Source organism: Molossus molossus, unplaced genomic scaffold (genome assembly GCF_014108415.1).
Source record: "Molossus molossus isolate mMolMol1 unplaced genomic scaffold, mMolMol1.p scaffold_m16_p_13, whole genome shotgun sequence".
NCBI lineage: Eukaryota > Metazoa > Chordata > Mammalia > Chiroptera > Molossidae > Molossus > Molossus molossus.
This window is the reverse complement of record NW_023425348.1, coordinates 90,264,015-90,288,242: the sequence shown is the minus strand read 5'-3', so window position 1 is coordinate 90,288,242 and position 24,228 is coordinate 90,264,015. Positions and strand designations below refer to the sequence as shown.

The 24,228-nt window shown below is 54.4% G+C and overlaps 3 protein-coding genes across 5 annotated transcripts; 1 reads left to right on the top strand and 2 right to left on the bottom strand.

Moving 5' to 3' along the window:
* Positions 1-237: 237 nt before the first annotated feature.
* NUDT22 (nudix hydrolase 22) lies at positions 238-2,932 on the bottom strand. The gene is made up of 6 exons (XM_036258121.1): positions 2,912-2,932; positions 2,113-2,605; positions 1,673-1,771; positions 1,097-1,194; positions 868-961; positions 238-561 (listed from the first exon to the last, which is right to left on the bottom strand). Exons 2-6 carry the CDS (start codon positions 2,590-2,592, stop codon positions 460-462), a joined length of 873 nt encoding a protein of 290 aa, XP_036114014.1. The 5' UTR covers positions 2,593-2,605; positions 2,912-2,932; the 3' UTR covers positions 238-459.
* Positions 2,199-5,435, top strand: TRPT1 (tRNA phosphotransferase 1). 2 transcript variants are annotated; one of them, XM_036258124.1, is made up of 8 exons: positions 2,199-2,244; positions 3,389-3,469; positions 3,687-3,768; positions 4,296-4,465; positions 4,555-4,729; positions 4,934-4,990; positions 5,064-5,174; positions 5,305-5,435. In XM_036258124.1, the coding sequence occupies exons 2-8, from the start codon at positions 3,398-3,400 to the stop codon at positions 5,388-5,390; spliced, it is 753 nt and encodes a 250-aa protein (XP_036114017.1). In that variant the 5' UTR covers positions 2,199-2,244; positions 3,389-3,397; the 3' UTR covers positions 5,391-5,435. The 2 variants fall into 2 exon arrangements, with proteins under 2 accessions (XP_036114017.1, XP_036114016.1); XM_036258123.1 differs by lacking the exon at positions 2,199-2,244 and adding an exon at positions 3,114-3,308.
* Positions 5,377-24,008, bottom strand: FERMT3 (fermitin family member 3). Of its 2 annotated transcripts, none has more exons than XM_036258120.1 (15): positions 23,818-24,008; positions 23,105-23,330; positions 19,661-19,894; positions 19,319-19,438; positions 19,062-19,230; positions 18,763-18,865; positions 8,501-8,608; positions 8,203-8,337; positions 8,073-8,122; positions 7,845-7,969; positions 7,535-7,641; positions 7,186-7,419; positions 6,736-6,860; positions 6,052-6,193; positions 5,377-5,944 (listed from the first exon to the last, which is right to left on the bottom strand). In XM_036258120.1, exons 2-15 carry the CDS (start codon positions 23,262-23,264, stop codon positions 5,765-5,767), a joined length of 1,992 nt encoding a protein of 663 aa, XP_036114013.1. In that variant the 5' UTR covers positions 23,265-23,330; positions 23,818-24,008; the 3' UTR covers positions 5,377-5,764. The 2 variants fall into 2 exon arrangements, with proteins under 2 accessions (XP_036114013.1, XP_036114012.1); XM_036258119.1 differs by having other exon boundaries at positions 5,385-5,944; positions 23,105-23,277; positions 23,818-24,007.
* Between the last annotated feature and the right edge of the window lie 220 nt (positions 24,009-24,228).

Sequence of the window (24,228 nt, the reverse complement as noted above, 5' to 3'; positions counted from 1 at the left end):
AGGGGGAGGGAGAGGGAAACAATGATGTGAGAGAGACACGTGGACTGGTTGCCTCCCGCACGACGCTGACCAGACGCTGACCAGAGCCGGGGAGGAACTGCAGCTGAGGCTCGTGCCCTTGGCCGGAGTGGAACCCGCCGCTCCTTGAACCCAGGGCGCTCTACTGCTGAGCCAAACCGGCCAGGCGCGAGACGCTTCACAGGGCAGCGTCCACCCCACAGTCCACCATGACCCTCATCAGAGCCTGGCAAGGGGACACGGCTCTCATTCCAGCTTGCAGAGGGCAAAACTGAGGCTGGGCTTGCTTTTTTCCAAGTCACTTGTCCTGTCTCTCTCACCCACCCCAGGCTCTCCCAGAGGCCCCTCTGTCTCGTGGAAACAGCACATGTCAACGAAATCCAAGAATAAAGTCCTTTATTCTTTCGAGCTGTGGTGATAGGGCTGGGGACCCTAGGGGATTCATGTGGGACTTCCCTGGACCCGGTTGTAGAGGAAGATGGCACCTTTGGCGGAGGGGCAGAGCTCGGCCCACATTTCAGTCTCCTGCAACCTCCTCACGCACTGTGGGGAAACAGACATCCAGACATCTAGCCCTCAGGTCTCTTGCGGGAGCTGTGCCCAGAGTTCCTGAGCCTCAAAGCCCTCTGCACTGTACAGTCCCTAGGGAGACATGTTAAAGAGGCAGAACAGGTCCCTGGTCCTCTCCCTTGGGCTTTGGGCACCCCCTAACGAGGCCCTGTGGCTCTAGAGAAAAGCTCTGAGAGATTTGGGAGCTCTGTCTGGCACCCCTAAGACAGACATGAATCACAGGCCTCTGCGAGTCCCAACACCAGCTCCTTGTCCAAGCAAGACTTTGCCACCTCGTACCTGTGTCTCCACAAAGATAATTCCCGTGGACTCGTGGGCCTCAGGTCCCCCATTCATGTAGTGCTTCCTCACCTGCTCAGAAGTCAGGCTGCACCTGGGCAAGACATGAGAATGACCTAGTGGGTGCCCAGCCCCTGGAGAGTCCTGTGGAGCCCCAGCTGCCTCAGCCATGTCCCTCAAGCACTACCCAGCCCAGGACCCAGGACCCTGTTCCCCAGAGCTCACTCACTGGACGTAGAACTCGGCACTGGCACGGCCTGCACTGGTCTCATTGCGAGCAATACCCAATAACAGCGGTTGGCTCAGGGTGAGTAGTGGTAGGTTCACCTGGGGCCAGGGTCCCACCGTCAGTGCTCATTGCCCACATCCCTGCCCCTCTCAATGAAGAACAGCACATGCATTACCCTTATACAGTATTTTACAGTTTGTAGCTCAAGTGCCCAGAATCACAGGATGTTGGATCTCGGGCATGTTCATTTTACAGATGGGAAAACCAGAACCAGGGATTGAATAATTTGCCCAGAGTCACCCAAGGAAAATCGATAAATCGACTTCCAGTTACTTCTCTTTTCAACAAACCTGGGGGAAGTAAGCAAGACATTTATCATTGTTCACATGGTAAAGAGGAAGAACCTGAGGCACACAGAAATGAGGGCTAGAATTCCACTCCAACTGCAAAGTCAAGTTGTCCCCTCAATGCCACATTCCTGCAGACCCTCCCACCACCCCAGACCAAGGTTAATTCTGGCACATTTTACCACCTCCTTCCCGGCCCACCACCCTGTCCTGTCCTCCCCTCACTCACCTCATCACAGATCTCCTGGAGGACACTAGAGAAGAGCTCGTGCACCACTAGCTCCCCAGGGAGGTCCTTGTGCAGGGGGCTGTCACCAGGGCACAGTGCCTGTGAAGGGTAAGGCTCAGCCATGCTCCCTACCTCTTCCGCCCCTGCCTTCCCCCATACTCGCTGGCCCTGAAGGCCTGTTTGGGCACAGTGTAAGAGTGTGGTGGTCCCCTGACCCAGGCTTTCCTTTTCCAGATGGACAACCAGAGGTCCAGCTAGGTCGTTGCCCCCATTACGTAGCTTCTCACAGGTCTGGGGAAGGGATCAGTTGGGAGGCTGAGGGACTGCCTTGAGCAGAGACTTTCAGAGAAGTACCAGGTCAGTTCCTCCTTTGAGGGATGAGGACAACAAAGCTGAGCTGTCTGGGTCTTTGTGCTTTTACACGCAGCCTAGCATCTCACCTGAGGCTCAGGGTGCCCACCAGGCACATCCACTAGCCCAGGTGCCTCAGCCACCCGTCCAGAGCGGCGCAGGAAGACAAGGAAGTCATCAGCAGTGGTCAGTGCGGCACCCACCCCCAGCGGGTCTGCCAGGTAGGCTTGCTTGTCACCCCAATCGACAGCCCCCTGTTGTCGCAGCCAGGCAGCTGAGCTGGCCCAGTTGGTGCCCAGGAAGTCTCGATAGGAAGTAAGGCCCAGGCGCAGGAGCAGATGTGGCCTCTGGGAGTCAGTGGGCGCTAGGGCAGCAGAGTGCAGGCGGAACTTGGGAGCATCAAATAGCCAGGGCTGGGCCTGTAGTCGGGTCTCCCAGACAGCAGCGATGGCCTTGTCCCCTCCTGGCAGTGGACGACGATCGTAGGCTGGGCTCAGCTTAGCCCGTACTTGATCCTCGGGCAGCCCGCCCCGCGGGCACTGCAGCAGCAGAGACACCTCGGGGTCCATGGTCTGGACCGGGCTGTGGGGAAGGTCACAGCCAGGCCTGTCACCTTGCGGAACCCACAGCCACCCGCAGACCTACTGAGGATGCCCCAGCCGTTTTGCACCCTCCTGGGCAGTAAAGTGTCATCATCCAGCAGGAGTCCGAGACTCCTGCTGCCAGAGGACATCCCTGGGACTTCCGGGCACTCCTACACCCAGAGGTCCCGGGTCCAGTCACTCCCTAATATCCATGTCTCCCAAACCCAGGGGTCCTGCCTCCAACGCCTGACTCTCAGGAACCCCTCCCAGGGTCCAGAAGCTCCAGCCTCCAGCGGGTACTCACCGCCAACTCCTCCTGCAGTCTCCGCCCCTTTCCCCGAGCGGAAGTGCCCGCCCCTCGCTCCCTGGCTTCTCATTGGCGGGTTTCGGCGCTCCGAGCCAGCGGGGTGGGGCGCTCCGCAGGGGAAGCTGCTGCGCCCACCGCTCGGTCCGCGCGGCCCCTCGGTCCGGGCCGCCCCGAGCTTCCCCCGGTCCGCGTGGACGCCGGCCCCGCCTCACAGGCCGCCTCGCCCGACAGACCCGCGAGCCTGGAGAGCGGGCCCGGCCTCCTTGGGCTCCGTGGCGACAGTGTCACCTTGCGCAAGCCTTGCCAGCTGGGCCTCAGTTTTCCTATCCGCACCGGGGAGTCCGAGTGGGAAGTGAATTAATGAGCTGAATAGCCGGGTCCCAGCTCTCACAGCGTGAGGCTTTGTGACTTTCTGAGCCGGGTGGAGTCCCGGGAGGGTCCTTAACAGTCCCCACATGCCACTGCTCCCCACAGGTTTTGGCCATGAACTCCGGAGGGAGGAAGCTGGAAGCAGCAGGACCCAGGGGTGGAAGGGCTCACAGATCCCGGGAACAGGTGCGCCCCTTCCTACCCTCACCCCCACCCCCATGATGGAAGGGGGAGGTAAGAGATCTCTGGCTCCCTGGAAAATGCTGGTGGGGTGGGACTGGGGGCTGAGGATACTATTGTCTGGAGAGCACAGGTCTCCCCCTGCGGCAGGTCATTCAGAGTTCAGGGTGGGCAGCAGGGCAGGATCACCACAGGACCAGGGGCCACCTCTGAACTCTTGCAGGACCGAGATGTGCAACTGTCCAAGGCGCTGTCCTATGTCCTGCGCCATGGGGCCCTGAAGCTGGGGCTTCCCATGGGGCCTGGTAAGTGAGGGTTTGGAGGCTGGAGTAAGGAGGGGCTCCAGTGCAGGGAGCAGTGTGAGCCTGTCTGTGATGGCCCTCCCCCATGGCTCCCACCACAGCCCTATGGGGATGGCAGATAGGGTACATCCCTCCATTTACAGGGAAGAACCAGAGCCCGATATCATTTCTGTGGCAAACTGGGAGAGGAGCCTCAATTTGGGCCAGGCCTGTGACCCAATACACACTTATCCCAAAAGTGGGCATGGGGTGGGGTGGTGGTAATGCAAATGAGGATTATTGAGTATTCACTTTGAGCCAAGTACTGTGCTAAAAAGGGTCACTTTATCTTTGTAACCCTCCATGAGGCAGATCTTATTCCCTTGGCACTTGAGGAAACAGCCCCCAAAAGGGAAGACTTTCTAAAGGTCACACAGGTGAACCCTGTGACCCCCAAGCCCAGGCTTTGTTCTGGTTGCATATGTCTCCCCCTGTTAACTCTGGCTCAGGCCAGAGCAAGTTCAGCTCCTGAGCACCCCATCTGCCCGCAGGTGGCTTCGTGCCCCTGGGCGCCCTCCTGCAGCTGCCCCAGTTCCGCAGCTTCTCAGCTGAAGATGTGCAGCGTGTGGTGGACACCAATGGGAAGCAGCGGTTTGCCCTGCAGCCAGGGGACCCCAGCACCGGCCCGCTCATCCGGGCCAATCAGGGTCACTCCCTGCAGGTGGGGGCTAAAGGGACAAGCGGAGAGCCAGGTGGGACCCTTGCCTGTGGGGGGGGTCTCACTGCCGCCCATTTCCCAACCCATGCCAGGTACCTGAGTTGGAGCTGATGCCCCTGGAGACACCACAGGACCTGCCCCCGATCCTTGTTCATGGCACATTCTGGCAGCACTGGCCCTCCATCCTGCTCAAGGGCCTGTCCTGCCGGGGAAGGACGCACATCCACCTAGCCACAGGACTTCCTGGGCACCCTGGTGTCATCAGTGGTCAGTGCCACCCCCAGCTACTCCCACCTACTCTCTCCTCCCAGGTCCCCCTCCAAGGGTCCTAAATTCTTTTGTCCAAAGCCTCCCCATATCCTGTATGCAATAGCACCCGCCTCCTCCCCACTGAGTCCAGGACCCCAGCCTGCCATGTTCGATAACTGCAACCCCAGATGCCCCAGGTCCCAGCTCCAGTTGTCTCTGCAGGCATGCGGCCAAACTGTGAAGTGGCTGTGTTCGTCGATGGGCCCCTGGCCCTGGCAGGTGAGTTGACACAGCAGGGACTACCATAGGCCTTCAGATTGGGCCTGAGTCACATCTCTGGCTCTGTCTGCAGATGGAATTCCCTTCTTCCGCTCTGCCAATGGGGTGATTTTGACTCCAGGAAATGCTGATGGCTTCCTGCTTCCCAAGTACTTCAAGGAGGCCCTGCAGCTGCGCCCTACCCGTGAGAAGCCTCACTCCACCCCTATTTGTTGTGTCTGAAGCCTGTGCCCTCTGCCCTTTACCTCCTTCCAGTTCCCAGCCCCAGGCTGACTTACATCTCCCTTTCTTTAACCAACTCATCTCTATCTCAGGAAAACCTCTTTCCTTGGCTGGTAATGAAGAGGCAGAGTGTCAGAGTGGCCCCAAGCACAGCTCCAGAGGAAAAAGGATAATCTGACAATAAAATATTTATTTTAAAAAAGAAATGTAAAAAGAAAAAAAAGACACTCCAGTTTGAAACCACGAATTATCATCCTGTAGCTACAGCTGGTCTTCGTTGTGTGCCCAGGGACTACAACTAGGTCAGGGGCGTTGGTCTGGCCACTCAGATAAGGGAAGGGTGGCATTATAGAGCTCAGGACCCACCCTCCCTAGCCTGGGGGATGGCAGTCTGGTCCAGCCCGGTCCCTGGTCTGCACAAAGCCAGTGACAGCGTGAATGTGCCCAGCTCGGTGAATGTCTGGAGAGGGTGTGGGCAGTGAGTTCCAGTGGGTGTGGGCTTAGGAGTGGCCATGGCAGGTGGTGAGCGGGACAGGAGCAGGAAGACGAGCCTCAGAAGGCCTCATGGCCTCCTGTGAGCTGAAGGAAGAGGTCTTCATCCAGTTCTTCCCCTCGGGCCCGCTCCCGAGTTGACAGGAAAATGTAGCCCCCTATGTACTCGTGCACAATGCGGCAGCTGGCAGACACGCAGCTGAAAGCCACGTTGATGTGTTCATCAAACTCAATGGCCACCTGCAGGGCGGGCAGTCAGAGGTGGGATGAGGGAGCAGCCCCTGCCCCGCCCTGGCTGGGTCTGGCCCAGCCCCCTCCCCCTGCCCGTACCCTCACTGGGGGCCCACCTGCCGGATGTCCCAGTTGACATTCCACTGGCGCATGTTGCTGAAGCGCCAGGTCTTGACCACGTCTCCCACGGCCAAGTCAATGCGGATCAGTCGATTGTTGGCGATGCCCAGGATCTCATCTTTCCTGCTGCCCTTGAACCTGGTCCCCAGGAGGACAGAGTGTGAGCAAGGGCCCCACCCCCCTGCTCAGAGCCTGCCCAGACAGCCTGGTGCCGTGTTCAGGAGCAGGTTTTGCAAGTAAGTCATTTAGGTTCCCTGGGCCTCAAGTTCCTCATCTGGAAAATGGGAGTTAATTGGTATAACCATTATGATAACCCCTAGCGTTTCCAGGCGAATAGTCTATGCCTTTAAATAGCTTTTTTCTGTACCACCATCCTGTGTTGCCTCTCTCATATCTTTGCAGGCTTGGAAAGGGGGCAAAGGGGGCACTCCCTGTCACAGCAGCCCACGTTGGCCCTGTCCTACAGACCAGCTAACAGAACCTGTGGCAGAGCTGGGATGCAGCTGGGTCCCCTGTTCTCCTAGCCTGATCTATCTCTCCGTTCGCTGTGGGGGTGCAGGGTAGGCGGGGCACAGGGGGTGCCCTCAGTGAGGTCTGCCTACAGAGAACAGGAAGGGAGGCTTCAGGGTGCTGCCCACTAGGCAGCAGGTGAGGGCCGAGAGGGCCAAGGAGACTCTTACTTGACTGTGACATAGGAGATGCCGAAATCAGGCAGGGACTGCCAGGCCTGGATGAAGCGCAGCTGGGCCTCGGACAGCGAGAGCTGGGCCACGTTCTGGTGGGCTTCCAGGATCCGTGGGGTAAGCTGTGGGACCACACGGGTAAGAGTCTTCCGAAGTCCTCTGCAAACCTCCCCCCCTCCGCCGCCTGTTCTCATCACGGGGAGAGGATGCTAAGCCTAGGGCAGGGGCAGTGCCCGTTGTGGGGCCACCGTAGTGTACCCTCTCATACTGAGCTGTGGGCAGCTGGACTGTGACCCCCTCTCCTCGGGAGGGGACCAGCACAGTCTCAGGGAATGGGTGGGAGGGGGAAGGAGTGAGCAGGGGCTTTCTGGAGGAAGGCTCTGTGCAGATCCAGGGCCAAGGATGGCCAGGTCGTTCCCACCACCCACCCCCTCTGCCCTCTGGCACCTGTTTGGCCTTGAACTTCCTCTGGAAGCGGGGGGCAACAAGGCCATAAGGGTTGAGGCCCTCAGGGGAGGCATCAGGACCCTGGGGTGGGTTGCCCAAGCCCCCCGTGCCTGTCCGCTGCAGGCTGAGGAAGGCCAGGATGGCCTGCACCTCACTGCTGTAGCTGCTGTCCGCCATGGTGCGGCCCTTGGAGGCCAGTCGGCAGCCGGCCATCCAGCGGGCGTACTGCTGCTCCTGGGGTAGGACAGGGAGGGGTAAGGGGCGGGCCAGGCTCTGGTTCAGCCCCCCACTGCTCCTTCCCTGTCCCCACTCCCGCCTTAGCCAGGCCCTGGGCCCGCCCAGCCCTCACATCCTGGCACCGCAGGTAGAGCTCACTCATGCCCTCAGGGGAGGGCACCAGGAGTTTGATGCAGAATTTCTGGCCTGAGACGTTGACATCCGGGACCACCTCGCAGCCTGGAGGGAGAAGAAGGGTGGGCTAGAAAGCAGGAGAGGGGGAGCCCTGCCTGAGAGGCCCCCAGGCAAGTGCCAGCCCTGCACAGCTGCCTGAGGACAGGGCATCGTCCCTGGCACTCTGGGGGAAACTGAGGTGGCAGCATTCACCTGGCCAGCCCACAGCTCTGCCCTGTCCCTGTCCCAGCCAGGCCCCCCTCACTCACCCTTGAGGTTGAGTTGCTGAATGGGGTCCCCTGGGGCTTCGTCCTGGCTCTTGTAGTAGGACAGTGTGGTGTCCTTGAACACCACCCAGTGCTGGCGGTACCCCTTCAGAGTCAGCTTTCGGGGCCTGAGGGTGAGGTGGTAGGTGGTGACAAGCCACCTCCCTCCTGCCTCCCTCTCTCCACACGAGGCCCTCCCAGCTGGGCTGCCAACTCTGCATCCAAACTCACCGGAAGATCCGGAGATAGTCCTTCAGTTCTGGGATGGTGGTGAGGCTGTCCTGGGGAGGAGAGGAGTCAGAGGGGGGCCCGGTTGTAGGGCTTGACCTGACCCCAATTGCTGACCGGAACCCCTCCTCACCAGCACATCCATGCGCGCTGACCCCTCCAGCTTCACCTCCAGGTTGCTCAGGGCTGCATCTAGGTCGTCCAGCCCTGGGTCTGCGCCTGCGGGTTCGCTCACCTCCCCGCTCTGGGACAGCTTGTTGATGTGGTACTGGGTGGGGCACAGGCCAGGGAGGGCTCAGCGGGCAGCCCATTCACCCAACCGTGCCCTGCACTGAGCTGCCCCGGAGATGGAGCCCCACTCTGGAAGACCCTTTTTGCCCCGGGACGGGCCTGCAGCCCTGCCACCCCAGGCCCCCAGGCCTGCCCAGCACCTGCAGGGCAGCAAACACCATCATCTCCTCCTCGGTGCAGTCGATCTCCTCCAACAGCAGGTCCCAGCGAGCCTGCTCGTACAGCTGGGTCAGCCGCACTGGGTCTGCCTGGAGAGATGGGAGGGACAGCTGGGTTGGTCAGGGGTCAAGTGCCCTGAGTACCCTGTGCTCCCAGGCCCTGCGAGCCTCGGCCCTCAGCCCTGCCCTCTGTGCTGTGGCAAGCTCATTCAGTGGCCCCACGTGGGCAGAAACCCCAACCCAGCCGCAGAGGCTGCCTGCTCCATCTGCCCGGGGAAGTGGCACCTTTTTCCTGCCGAACCTTTTTGTATAGATGTCTATTGTGCACCCCACATGCTGCCCAGGGCAGAAGGGGAACTGAGAAAACCAATCAATAAATATGCAAAGTGATCCAAGAGTGTGATAAGAGCTATAGAGAGAGAGCTGCCCTGGGTTGGCTCACTCATGCCCTCAGGCAAGGACACCACACGTTTGATGACAGATTGGAACTGGGTTGCTGGGAGCTACTCTATATGCGGAAGCATCCAGGGAAGGCTTCTCTGAGGAGGCGACATGCTATGCTGACATGTGAAGAATGACCATGGGCCACTAAAGGAAAACTGATAAGAAGAACATTGCAGAGCTCGGAGTGGGATCCCATCTACCCTTGGAAGACCAAGCCCGCGCTCCCTCTGAAACCCACCACAGTTTATAGCAAAGGCAAAAAACAAGGTAAACCCAAAAGGACAAAGGAGAGAGGGGACTAGAGCAGGTGAGAGATACCATTTTGGAAGATGAGGAGCAAAATGTGAAAGGGAACTGGGCTGCAGGGAGAGAGAGCTGGGGTCTCCTGTTCCCCCTTTGTGTTCTGTGGCAAAGGCATTGATAAGTTTTGAAAATAGGTAGAAAGCAAACAACAAAAAGAGCAAAGATCTGGACAAAGGCATCCGGTTCACATGGCGGCCCCAGGACAGGCTCCGGATTGGGATCCTTCAGCTGAGAGGCAAGAGTGGGCTGAAATGAGGACTGAAGAAAGTAGATAAAAGGAGCAGGTCCCTCCCCACTTCCTGCAGCCAAGTGACAGCCAGCTGACACCTGGCAGAAGCCAGAGGTTTACTCTCTGAGCTACTGACCCAGAGGTGCCCCTGCATTTGGTACTTAAGGCACAGCTCACGGAGCTGGGGGGTGCTGAAAACAGATGATTTAAGAGAAGGTTAGCATTCTTAGAGATGAGACACCCAGACCTTCCCCCCTTGTCACCCAAGACATTGGCAGTGAGCCTTCTATGCCCAGTCTGGAAATCAGAAGGTCCATTGTTGAGAAACAATGAGTCAAAGAGAACCCCCCCCCAAAAGAGTGGTATTCCTGCCCTAGCACCCCCAGGAGGCCCCCCAAATGCCAAGCTCTATTCATGCACTCAGGGTTTCCAGTTGGCTTATAAGAGCCTTCCGTATGGATATAAAAGGACGGGCAAGGACTGCCCACATCTATGGAGAGCTGCTAGCATGAACTAACAGACCAAGAGAAACAGCAAACAAACAAAGAAGAGCCTGGAGGAAATAAAGACAAGGTGGGGAGCAGAAGAAAACTTCCAACACTAGTCAACATCCTTACAGAGACAAAATGCTGCACTCATAAAACAAGAACAGGATGCTATTTTTACAAGAAACGTAAGTATAAAGTTATAGTATTTAAGACTGCGTGGCACCCTGGCTGGTTTGGCTCAGCGGTTAGAGCGTGGCCCGCGTACCAGAGAGTCCTGGGTTCGGTTCCAGCTAAGGGCACGTACCTCGGTTGCAGTTTGTCCCCGGCCCCGGTTGGGGTTGTGTGGGTGGCAGCCACTCAATGTCTCTCTCTCTCACATTGATGTTTCTCTCCCTCCCGCTTTATCTGAAGATAAATGCAAAAAAAAAAAAAATGTCCTCTGGTGAGGATAAAAAAAAGGCTGTGGCATTGGCAATGAGAAACAAATTGACCAGTGGAACCAAAGGCAGTCAGAGAGGGACCCGCACATGTATGGGTCACCAGATTCAGGATAAGGTGATCCTGTGGTCACTGGAGAAAGAATGCCCCTTTCAGTAAATGATACTGGGTCAATTGGACACCCATGTGTCCAAAAATTATTTGTACCCGTTTCACACTACATACAAACATAATTCCAGATGGACTGCAGATCCAAATGTGAAATTAAAACTAAGCTTTTTAGAATAATATAGAACTATATCTTTGTGATCTTGGAATAAACAAGATTTCAACAGGACACAAAAGATGTTAATCATAGAAGAAATATAAGTCAGAATATATTAAAATTAGGAACTTTTGTTTATCAAAATAAACCATTAATGCGCTCGCTTTGGCAGCACATATACAAAATTAACCACTAAGAGAATAAAAAGGCAGCCCCGGCTGGTTTGGCTCAGCAGTTAGAGTGTAGGCCTGAGGACCAGAGAGTCCTAGGTTCGTTCCCGCTAAGGGCACGTACCTCAGTTGCGGTTGGTCCTCCGCTCCAGTTGGGGTTATGTGGGTGGCAACCAGTCGATGTATTTCTCTCACGTCCATATTTCTCTCTCTCTCTTCCCCCTCCCTCCCTCTTGCTCTATCTGAAGATAAATGCAAAAATGTCCTCAGGTGAGGATAAAACAAAAAAAGCCCACATCACTGGCTGACTAGGGTTGGGTGTGGGAGGAGTAACTGCAAATAGGCACTAGGGCACTTTCTGGGGTGATGAAAACGTCCTGAAACTGGACCGTAGAGACAGTTGCACAACTGTATACATTTACAAAAAAGAATCAAACTTAATGCTTACAATAAGTGATTTTATGGTATGAAAATTATATTTCAGTAAAGCTTTTTTTTTTTTTTTATCCTCACCCGAGGACATTTTTCCATTTTTTGTACAGATAGAGTGGGAGGGAGAGAGAGGAAGAGATAGAGAGAGAGAAACATCGATGTGAAAGGGACACATTGAGTGACTGCCACCGCACGACCAACCAGAGCCGGGGACAAACTGCAACCGAAGTACGTGCCCTTAGTGGGAACCGAACCCTGGTTTCTCTGGACCGCAGGCCGACGCTCTAACCGCTGAGCCAAACCGGCCAGGGCGCTTTTTTTTTTTTTAATCCTCACCCGAGGACATTTTTTCTTTTTTTTTTGTTCAGATAGAGTGGGAGGGAGAGAGAGGAAGAGAGAGAGAGAGAAACATCGACGTGAAAGGAACACATCGAGGGCTGCCTCCTGCACAACCAACCAGGGCCAGGGACAAACTGCAACTGAGGTACATGCCCTTAGCAGGAACCAAACCCGGGTCTCTCTGGACTGCAGGCTGACACTCTATCTGAAGGTAAACCGGACAGGGATCAGTAAAGCTATTTTTAAAAAACATATAAATAAAGAACCATATGAGCCCTGGCCAGTTTAGCTCAGCGGTTAGAGCATCGACCTGCAGACCGGAGAGTCCTGGGTTCAGTTCCAGCTAGGGGCACGTACCAAAAAAATAAATAAATAAGAGCTCTTAAAACTTAAAAATACAGCTGTAAAAATACAGCTGAGTAGTTCCTTTGGAAGATAAGAAACTCTCCAGAAAGCACAATGAAAAGATAATGAGCTTAACAATAAGAAAAGATAAATGTCTAATTTGTTTCTTTGAAAACTCAATTCAGGGGGTCTAATATCTTTAGGTCCCAGAAAAATGGAGGGAAGACAATTATTAAAGAAATTGTAAAGGGCCTTTTTTTTTTTCCCCAGGAATAGAGGACCCAAGTTTCTCATTCGAAAGGGCTCAGTAAGCGTGCAGGCCAATCAATGAAGGAAGATCCATACTGTTGAGAGATTTAGAACACCAAAAGACAAGGAGGAGATTTAAAAAGTTTCTAATGCCTGCCTGGCCAGTGTGGCTCATTCAAAATTTGGCAGGAAGCCCTGGCTGGTTTGGTTCAGCAGATAGAGCGTCGGCCCTTAGACTGAAGGCTCCAAGGTTTGATTCCTGGTCAAGGGCACATACCTGGTTTTCAGGTTCAACCCCCAGCCCTAGTCAGGGTCATGCGGGAGATGTGTCTCTCTCACATTGATGTTTTCCCCCTCTCTCTCCCTACTCTCCCCCCTTCCATTCTATCTAAAAAAAAATCAGGCCCTGGCCAGTTTGGCTCAGCAGTTAGAGCGTTGGCCTGTGGACCAAAGAGTCTTGGGTTCAATTCTGGTCAAGGGCACGTACCTTGGTTGCGGTTCAGTCCCAGCCTTGATCGGGGTCATGCGGGAGGCAACCAATCAATGTGTCTCTCTCACATTCGTGATCTCTCTCTTCTCTCTCTCTCTCCCTCTCTCTCTCCCCCCCCCACTCCCTCCCACTCTATCTGAAGGTAAAATGGAAAAATATCCTTGGGTGAGGATTTAAAAATAAATAAAAATAAAATCAATGGAAAAATATTCTCTGGTGAGGATTAACGACAACAACAACAAAAAATTGGCAGGGAAATGTTTCCAATCTAGAATTCTATACCTAGCCAAACTGTTATGTGAGTGAGCATAGAATACTGACCTTTTCAGACATGCAGGATTTCAAACTGTTTAAGTCTCAAGTACCCTTTTAGAGGAAGCTATTGAAATATATACTCCATCAAAATGAGGGATTCAGTCAAGAAAGAGGAACACCAGTGTTCCAGGAACCAAGAAGTCCCATATAGCATTTCCCAGGAAATAGTGAAGAGAAGTCCAAGGACAACAGTCATGCGTTGGGAGTAGAGGACTAGCATTCCATGATTCCAAGAAGGAAATCACACTGACTGATATACTAGATCAACCATTTTGAAAGAAGTGTTGTGGTTGGATTGCAATGTTGGAGGGGCTTGGCCATGGAACACCTCACCTCATCACTGTGAAGACCCCCAATGGCAAGCCACGGCCACTGATAGCCTTCTGGGATCTCTCTTCTAATTGTACACAGACAGACAATTAATAGAAAAATAGGTTAATGAAAATATAGCAATTATGAACTATAAAAAAACTTGACCAAGAAAGGAAATATCATTACTCTGTGGTTTAGCTAAGAACACTATTTATATGTGTTACTATTTATAGCCATGCTCATGTTGTTCTAACCAAAAACTAGCAAAACTCAGTTGGAAAGAAATGTGTATATTGTATGGGAGGAGGGAGGGTGTAAGACAGCTACATCTTCATCTTTCATACAAAGTGAAGAGATATTGTATGAAATTAAAATACCAAGGAATGGGAATACATAAGCATGTCATATAGGTGTAAATACTAGAATAAAAAGCCACAGAGTTTAAATCTACAGTCTTGAAGGATCAGAAATCTGGGATAAGCAGAGGTACAACAGAGAACTGTGTTTTTTGTTTGTGTGTTTGTTTGTTTGTTTGTTTGTTTTGGGGGGGCTGTTATTACAAACCTTCTAGGACTATTGAACTCTAAGCCATCATATATTACTTTAACAAACAATAAAACTTAATTTCCAAACAGAACAGTAAAGACCACATGGTTTTTACATATTGTACAACAGACCACATGGAACAGTGATCCCTGAGAGCAGGTGAAACAAGGTGGCTCTTACGATTGCCCAGCTGACTTCCTGGAGAGTTTCTAGGCTATGACAACAGGGAAGAGGACCCCAAACAGAGCCCAACATTATCCCCGAGTTGAGGAGATGTCGCTGAGAATTAGGGAGTACAGCAGCCAGAGTTCACAGGACAGAGCACTGGAGAGGAGGCAGCTGCGTGCACAGAGAGAAAGCTGTGGAGTTCAGCAGAGGGCTCCTCATGAGTCTTTAGCTGAGAAATGACTAGTTCATGTGAGTAAGGAAATTACCCAAAGGCGGAGGGAGAAAACTCTGGAAAGGAGCAGGTGGAACATTTACGGGGATTTCAAATGTTCCCACATAGGGTGAGAACATTTGCATTCCTAACAGCGAGGTTAGCGAACTCTCTTCATACATGGTGAGTCAGATACTTGGAAGGCTATTTCCTTTAAAGGGGGTAAATTAGCCCTAGATTAAAGACTGCTCTTGTTCTGTCTAATTAATGTTCAAGCCTTGGAAGGATCAAACCGTTTCCAAGTATCTTAACTTCATCCCTAAACAATTTTTATAAATATTTAAAGGACTAAAAAAAAAAAAGAAAATCAGCGCCCAAGAACATAAAATTTGTCATGTCTTCTATCAAGTAAAAAATGACTAGGTATCTCTTTCTCTCTGTCTCTGTCTGTCTCTGTCTCTCTCTCTCTCCCTCCCTTTCTCCTTCCCATTCTATCTAAAAATCAGTGGAGCCTGTCTGGTGTGGCTCAGTGGATTGAACATTGGCCCATGCATCAAGAGGTCACTGATTCGATTCCCTGTCAGGGCACATACCTGGGTTTTGGGCTCAATCCCTGTAGGAGGTATGCAGGAGGCAGCTGATTGATGTTTCTATCTCTCTCTCCCTTTCTCTAAAAAAAAAATTTAAAAAATATAAAGATATCTCAATAAAAACATATTTAAAAAATTAATAGAAAAATATCCTCAGGTGAGGATAAAAAAAATGATCAGGCATGAATACAAGCAGAAAAAAGACAACTCATAGCATAATGAAGAGATAAATAATCAATAGAAATAGATCCAGAAATGACACAAATGATAACATTTGTAGACAAAAACACTAAAAGTTATTATAAGCACAGGGCAGGGCAAAAGTAGGTTTACGGTTATGAGTCCACCAGTTTATTCTTCTATTAGTATTTATTAATTATTGTATTATTTTTCATACAAACAACTGTAAACTTACTTTTGCCCCACCCTGTATATCCTGTATGTTCAAGAAAGTAGAGAAAAGCATATGTTAAGGAGAGATATTGAAAATATTAAGAAGATCAAAATTGAGTCCAATGAACCCCAAGTATGAAAATCTGAAGTGAAACAAGGCACACGATGATAACATTGTTTAAAGCCAGTGATTAAAAAAAATTGTAAAAGCAGAAAAAAAAGACATTACGTACAGATGAACAAAGAACAATGGCAGACTCATCATTGGAAGCAGTATAAGCCATGAAACTACTGAGTTAAGTTACTGCAAAACAAACAAAATAAAAACTCTGCACACTCAACCCCAAGTGAACATATCTTTCAAAATCATAGGCAAAATAAAGACTCAAACAAGCATAAAAAGCTGCAAGAGTTCGTCATCAGGTCAGCACAGAAATAAAGGAAGTCCTTCGGGTAGACAGAAAGCGTATCAGCTGGAAATCTGGCCTGTACACAGGAATAAGGGGCACAGGAAATGGTGCGTGTGTGGGCAAGTCTGGAAGAATTTTTCATGTTTCAACTGTCTTTGCAAGCATTTGGCTGATGGAGCTGTTCTGACTGCATCCATGTTAACATCCTGGTTGGGATTCTGGTCAGAGGAAACTGGGTAAAGGGTGTCCAGATATCTAGGACCTCTCTGTGTTATTTTTGTAACTGTTTGTGAATCTATAGTTATCTCAAAACAAAAATTTAGTAAAAAGTAATTGACTGCTTAAAGCAAAAGTAGTATCAATGACAGCTCAACATTCTTTTTTTTTTTTTATCCTCACCCGAGGACATTTTTCCATTTTTTGTTCAGGTAGAGTGGGAGGGAGAGAGAGGAACAGAGAGAGAGAGAGAGAAACATCGATGTGAAAGGGACACATCGAGTGGCTGCCACCCGCACAACCAACCAGGGCTGGGGACAAACTGCAACCGAGGTACGCGCCCTTAGCGGGAACCGAACCCGGGTCTCTCAGGACCGCAGGCCGACGCTCTAACCGCTGAGCCAAACCGGCCAGGGCTCAACATTCTTCTCATAGGTATATACCCAAGAGAAATGAAAATATATGTTCACTCAAACATTTGTACATGAATATTCATAGCAGCATCATTCATAATAGCCAACAAGTGGGGGGAAAAACAAATGTCTATTAACTGATATAAATAAAATGTGGCATATCTATATGATGGAATATTACTCAGCCATAAAAAGGAATAAAGCACTGATCCACGCTACAGCATGGATGAACCTTGAAAACATTATGCTAAGTTAAAGAAGCCAGACGCAAAGAACCACTCCATTGATATAAAATGTCCAGAATAAGCAAAGCTATAGCGACAAAAAGCAGTTGTCTGGGGCTGAGGGGAGTGGGGCATGAATGGGGAGTGATCGCTCATGAGTATGGGATTTCTTCCTAGGGTGAAGAAATGTTCTAAAATTGATTGTGACAGTTGTGCAACTCTGTGAATATACTAAAAACCATTGATTTGTACATTTCAAATGGGCAAATGATATGATACAGGAGTTATTTCTCAATACCGCAGCATCATCATAATCACAGCAACAACAAGCATGACAAGGCACTGTGGGCTTTGGCAAACGGAGAAGCGCAGTGTGTGATAAGGAGAGGAGAACTGGAAGGACCCTGTTGTAAGGTTCTTGGACTCTCTGTGTAGCGGTGATACCAGCAGATGGTAATAGTGTCTGTGTGCTATAACCCTAAGGCAATGACTAAAAGAAAGAAAGCATAGTGAATAAGCTAATATAAAGGAGATAAAATGGAATCAAAAACTACTCAATCCAACAAGGCAGGAAAGGCAAGAGCAGGGAACAAGAAAGACCCCAGGAGAGGAAGGGACAAGAGGAAAGGAGGTGGTGCGGGTGGAAGGGAGTGGGTGGGGGTCAAGAGGTCACAATGGGCAGGGCCAGATCAGGCTGGGCCCTGGGGAATGGCAGCTGGGGCCACAGGCAGCCACAGAGCCTTTTAAGCAGGAGGGACACGGCCTAGCGTGCACTTGCAAGTGTTCATTCCAGAGCCTGGGGAGGGGGGAGGCCTGGGAGGGGGGAGCCCTGGGAGGGGGGAGGTCCATTAGGAGGGCCGCAGTAACCCCCATGAGAGCGGCTGGCAGCTGGACAGATGAAGAGACAGATGAGAGCGGGAGATTTGGGATTTTAATCCGAGGGAGGATCGACAGGACACCCTAAGGGAGGGTGGGAGGGAAAGCAAAGGGTCCAGAATGTTGAAGTCCAGCTTTGCAATGTACCCATGGTGGTGGGAGGAGGCGCTGGGCAGCCTCGGAACCCAGAGTCCCACCGCCCGCCGAGCCCATTTAGGTACCTGAGAGGAGATGGCCAGTGGGGCACCGGTGTCCAGAGATTGGGGGAGAGGTGTCTGGGCTGGAGATTATGAAATGGGGGCTATAAAAAGCATGCAGAGCCCTGGCCGGTTTGGCTCAGCGGTTAGAGCGTCGGCCTGCGGTCCAGAGAGACCCGGGTTCGGTTCCCGCTAAGGGCACGTACCTCAGTTGCAGTTTGTCCCTGGCCCTGGTTGGTCGTGCAGGTGGCAACCACTCGATGTGTCCCTTTCATGTTGATGTTTCTCTCTCTCTTTCTCTCCCTCCCACTCTATCTGAACAAAAAATGGAAAAATGTCCTTGGGTGAGGATTAAAAAAAAAAAAAAGCATGTAGATAATATTTAAATGCATAAGACTGGAGATTCGTGGGAGGAAAGGTCTCAGAGAGGAGTCGGCAGGGATGGAGCTGGGGGCTCAGCCGCCAGAGACCCAGAGCACACAGGGCGGGGAGGGGGGGGGTGGCTGAGTAGAATTGGGTAGAAATTGAGCAGAGGACAGACAGCAGAGGGTGTCGTCACCCCAGCAGGTGTGCTTGTGTGTGTGGATGGGACATGGACATCAAGACAGATTTGGCTGAGGAGAAAGGAGTCGACGTGCTGTCGGGAAAGGCTGGGGAACAGGAGACGGGATTCGGGGAGAAAGGCCACGGGACCCCAAGGGCTCTGGAGACCACAGCTGCGGTGAGAAGTTTTTCAGTGAAGGGGGCAGAGAAGTGGGCAGAGCGAGCGCTGTGGGGTTCTGGTGGTCTTTCAGAGGAGTGCACAGAGCCTGTTGGTCGCCAGTGGGGACAGTGGGCTGGGAGAGAGAGATGTATACTGGCACCTGCCTCAAAGCCTGTCCCTCGCTCACCCCTAGTCCCTGCAGGTCCCGGTGCCACCCCCTCCAGGGAGCCCTCCCTGAGCCCGGGTGCTGGGCATATCCCACCTGAGCAGGCTTCCCGGGGGCACTCACCACTGTCTACACTGATTGTGGTCATTGTCTCCCTGACGCCCTTGGCCTCAGCCCAGGCCTGAACTGTGCCGGCAGTTAATAAACGAGTGTGGATGGACACATGGACAGAGGGACAGACTCCTTCAAGTCTGACATTCACAAAGCCCAGACCCCTGAACCCAGGTCCCCATGTCCCCCGACCCGGCCCACCTTGGGATCCAGGTCGAAGAAGCTGTAGTACTTGAAGCGCAGCCAGAGCGTGTCCCCGGCCTTGATGCCCTGCTGCATGAGGCACCGCGACGAGTCCAGCCACCTGGGCCGTGGCACAGGCAGGGGTCAGGGCGGGGTGCTGGGCAGGGGGCTTGGGGGCAAGCACACAAATATGGGAAAGGCCTGGAGCTAGGAGGCGTGGATTTGGGGTGAGCAGGACAGGGAGGGTGTGAGCCCTGAGAGGGGGGTGCCGCACACAAGGGGATGTGGCCCCAGGGGCAGGCCCGCAGGCGGTGCACCTGCTGTGGAGCTGGGTCTTGTCCAACAGGGAGCTGGGCCGAGGCAGGCGCTGCAGCAGGAGCGGGTCAGGTGGCGGCTGTGGCCGGCTCAGCATGTGGTAGCAGGCCTCCGTCTGGGCGCTGTCTGAGAAGTGGGCGGGCATCCCCCGGAACATCGCAGGCGCCATGCCTGAAGTGCAGGTTGGCGTCAACCAGGCCCAGCCCTGGGCCTCATGGGCCCCCTGCACCCACCCCTGGCCCACCCAGTCGGTGCTCACCCCCAGCCAGGATGACCTTGGTCAAGTCATACACCTCCTCCTCCGGCTCTTTCTCCTTCTTCTTCTTCTCCTTCTTCTCAGGAGCCCGGAGCAGAGACAGCTCTTCAGGGTGCCGGATACCTAAGGGGAGCTGGGGCCTCAGAGGGACCAGGTCTTGCCTTGTGGTATCCGCCCCCCCCCCCCAACACACTTGGGCACTTTGGGGCAGGTCACAGCCCTGCAGGCAGGATGGAGACCAGAGTAGCAAGGACAAGATGACAGACAGTAGCTTGTAAAGGGAGGGAACCAGCCCCCTTGCAGGACCCTTGCAGGGTGGCAGAGTGGGGACCATTGGGGACTCACTGAGGAGGCGGCAGATGACAGCCACAGCCTGGAAGAGGGGCTGGGAGAAGCTGGCTCGGAGGCGCAAAGCCCGGCGATTGGGCAGCCGCAGGATGACAGGCTGGTGCTGGGGCCCGAAGAAGAGGCGGGCATCGGCCAGGATACCGTACTTATCCAGCGTCCAGTGGGTCTGCAACAGCCACTGCTTTTTCTGTTCCCACCAAATGGCGTGGTCTGACCAGTCCTGCTTGCGGTCTGTGGGGCCAAGGGAAGTGGGGGAGGGTGCACCTCAGCCCTGGAGAGCTCGCCCCCCACACTGAGCACAGCCTTGGATTCAGAGGCCTGTGGAGATTGCCCCTCCCCTGCCCGAGCCAAGGGAGGGCCAGGCTGGTTTGGCTTGAGGTCTAGGACCCGGGTCAGGGCAGACGGCTCTTTGCTGGCTGACACTGCTCATCCTTCAGGGCTCAGTCGCTCTCACTTCCTAGGGAGCCCCCGACCCAGAATCCTGGAGCCCCAACTTTGGGTCCCCATCTCACACACTCCAGTCCATCGGGCTTCCCCATACAGCCCCTTCTGTGTTCCCCAAAATCCTGGCTCCCTGGCCTCTCCTTGGCGTTCCAGAAGCTCGGGCAGAGGCCACGGTGGGGCCCGGGGTTGTGCCCAGCACACAGCAACAGGCGCTCCGTGAATATTTGGTGGTTCCTAGTTCTGTGACTTTGGTCAAGCCCTGAACTGCTGTGTACCTCAGTTTCTTTCTTTCTTTCTTTATTGATTTTAGAGAGAGAGGAAGGGAGAGGGAGAGAGAGAGAGAGAAACATCGATGAGAGAGAACATCAATTGGCCACCTCCTGCATGCCCCCCACTGGGGATCGGGCCCACAACCTGGGCATGTGCCCTGACCGGGAATCGAACCTGCGACCTCTTGGTGCATGGCTTGATGCTCAACCACTGAGCCACACCAGCTGGACTCTTTATTTTTTTCAAATGGTTCCCAAGCATAGTGCTGAAATGCTATCTAGTTCCGTTTTCTCATTAGTGAGATGGGAGTGGCTGCCACCTGGCCGCATGGACACCGAGAGGGCTGCTGTGTGGTAGGAGCGGCGGCTGTGACCCACTCCTGCAGGCCCAGGGACACGCGAGTGAGCGTTCGGTTAGAAGTGTGATCACCACTTGTCACACAGTTAGTGATGGATGACACACGGTCCCTCCTCCCTGGTACGTGGTGCAAAGACCAAGGATGGGCACTGCCCTCTGGCATGTGCAAAGCTCTTCCTTTCGAGGGGTTTGGTTCCTCATCTCCACCCCTCCTCCACCCTCCCTAATGTCACCTGTGTGCTTAATGAAGAGAGGTCTGCACCTGGGTGCACCTGCCCTCTTCATGGTATCGGAGCCCTCATGCCCTCTTCCCTCTCGATTCTTTGCTCCTGTTTTTTGTCCTCCTTGGCCCCTCGCCTGGCCAGCTCCTGTCCTGTCCAGGTTCCCTCCTCGGCCACATCCTTCTCTTGAAGGTCTCACCCAGGCTGTGTCTTCATCTTCCAGCAGGGAGCCCCAGACCAGAAACCTACAAGCCACCCTCCAAGGGGCTTGTCCACCAGCTTCATTCCAGAAATCTGGTTCACCGGGCCACATGCCCAGCTCTGGGTCTAGGAGCTCGATGGCTCCTAGCCCCGCCCCCAGGGCGCTCATCCTAACCTCTGCCTGCCTGATCTGGACGGGGGCTGATGACAAAGATTCTCCTACCAGGCTGGGTGTCATCCCTTTCACTTTATTTATCCTCACTGGAGGACATTTTTGCATTTATCTTCAGATAGAGCGGGAGGGAGAGAGGGAGGAGGAGAGAGAGAGAAACATCCATGTGAGAGAGACACATCGTCTGGGTCTGGTTGCCACTCACATGACCCCAACCGGGGTCGGGGACAAACTGCAACCGAGGTATGTGCCCTTAGCAGGAACCGAACCCGGGTCTCTCTGGTCCGCAAGCCAATGCTCTAACCGCTGAACCAAAATGGCCAGGGCTCCCTTCCACTTTTAGACACCACATTTAATCAATGTCAGTCCCACCTCCAAAACCCACCCTCCTGTCCATCCTCAGCGCCAACCCACCGTAGGAAGCTGTCCCCCTCACTCCAGCCCACCACCACCGGAGGGACTGCCTCACGTAAGTCTCCCTTGGGTGGTGCCCTCACTTCCGGGAGAGAGTCCGAAGCCCTCCTGACGGTTCTTGCCTCCCTCCAGGAGTCCCCCACCTGGCCTAGAGGCGCAGTTCAGAACACCCCTGCCTGACATCAGGCCTCGCTCTTCCCTCCTCCCTGCTGTGGCCCCTCAGGACTCGTTAAGTGGCTTCTCCTGTGAATCTCCCCATCCCAGGCTGGGTGCGACCCTCTCCTGGCTCCAGGCCCATGCTGGCTCCTCCTGTGCCCTCAGCCCTGCACGTGCCCCAGGAGGCCAGGGACGGGCACAGGGCCCAGCTCGCTGAGCATCAGTAGGTGTCTGATGCACTGAGGAATGAGCCGGAATGGGGGGGGTGGGCATGTACCCATGGCAGGCGTGGGAGCCGAGGGGCTTGCCTTGGGGAGCCCTGCAGTGCATGGAAGAGTGGGGTCTGCCTGCCTGGCTCCCTGTTCAGGCCTCCGGCATGGCCATGTGCCATACCCTGGGGCCGATCAGGTCTTCACTGCTCAGCCCGGCTCGGCCCCACCATGCCGGAGCCTCGCCAGATGCCCAGTCTCCTGAGGGACCCTCTGTTCCCAGCTTTTGCTTTCACAGCCTCCTTGGGCCCTGCCTTCTGGAAGCTCCCACAGCACCTCAGCCTTTTAGCTGAGCTGTCCCGGGGCCCTGTCCTGTCCAACTGACCTCCCTCCCAGGAGGCACGTGGTGGGTTGCTGGGTCGGAGGAAACCCACCCACCCCGAACCGCAGGCCACACAGGCTGCGGGCCAGCTCCGGCTATCGGGGTGTGCTGCTGCCCTCCCAGGAAGGGGCAGTTCCCACCCCAGCAGGGAAAGGTGATGCGATGTCACTGGCCCTGCTCCTTTCCATGGCTGAGACCACAGGCTGCTCTGCTGTAACTTCCTGTGGGGGCAGGGCCTTCCCACTCAGGCTGGGCCGTCACCGCCTGCTCAGGGCTTCCGCCTCGGGGAGGAGGTGTGGGAGCAGGCCCCAGGTCCCCGGGAGCCCTGCCTGGCCTCCCCTCAGCCCCAGGATGCAAGCTCTTCCTCAGCCCAGGCAAGGCCCCTTCTTCCCCCAGAAGTGGGGGAACGGAGGACTGGGCCGGGTCTGCTCCTCGAGGACTTAGCAGAACCAGCTGCAGTGTGGAGGGGAAGTGGGGGAAATGGCTTTTTTGGAACCGAATGATTAAGCTGGTGCCTGAGTCACTGTGACACCCTTATCGAGCGCTGTGCAGCAGGGAACTGCGAGGGACGCCACCCCGAGGTTCTGGGGTCAGCCGCAGCCGCGGGGCACTCACTGATCTTCTCCACGATCTTCAGGAGCACCCCGCCGACGTGCGACTCCCCGGTGACCCGGAGGGTGACCGACTCAGCTTCGGGATCCGCCTCTCCCACAAACACCTGCAGCTCCCAGGACGAGTCAATGTAGTCCCCGGTGGCTGTCTTCATGCCTGCCATGGCTGCAGCGGCTCTACAGAGTGTGGGGGGAGCAAAACGGGCAAGGCACTGGGTCTGGTAGGCTGCCTGGGTTCAAGGTGAAGAGGCCCCACGTTGCCCGGGACAGGTGGAGGGGGCAGAGCAAACCCGCAGGCCTGTCCACCACGGCAGTTGTTCCAGGCCATCCTCAGACCCTCTCATCATCAGGATGGTTAAGCTGCAAGGACCCTCGGAGACCATGTTGTCCAACTCATTCCCATCTTACAGCTGGGAAGATGGAGGCCCATTAAGAGTAAGAACGCACTCACTCAAGAACACTCAGCTTGACGACAGAGCTGGGCATAAACTGCATCTGCATTCCCTGCTCCCGACTCACCCCAAGCCCACACTGGCAACTGCCCGCCCTGGAAATGCTTGTACACCGGGTCAGGAAATAATTCCAATCCTGGCCTGAAGGTGAGATGGAAATACCCCAGACCAGCCGAGGCCTCCCTGGGGCAGTGGGAAGTCCAGGCTGCATGGAGGCCACCCGAGGGGCTGTAGGAGCACACGGAAGAGGAGGACCCCACCTTACCTTGCCTGCAAGGGGTTGGGGCTGCAGGTGGAGGGTTGGAGTGGCAGCCACTCCTGGCTTCAGCCTGAACACCTGCAGACTGCTGGTGCTTCCTTCTCTGCTTTCTCTTTGGCGCTTCCTTCAGAGGACAGCCTTTCGTCTGAAGCAGGGAGGGCTCAGCCCCTCCCCAGGGCGGGCTGGTGGCTCTGGGTGCAGGAAGCAAACTACCAACCACTGCTGAGGGCTAAAGGGTGGCACCGCCTTGGTTCCCAGTGAGCACAGGAAGCGAGGGAGGAGTGGGCTGGTGGACCAACACCACAAATGGGTCTCATTTGGAGGGTTGCTCGGTTCAAGAGAAGCCACCAATTTGTGTTCATGGCTAGGTCCCCTGTAGGAAGTCATCTACCAGCTCCAACCGGTCATGAGGTGGGT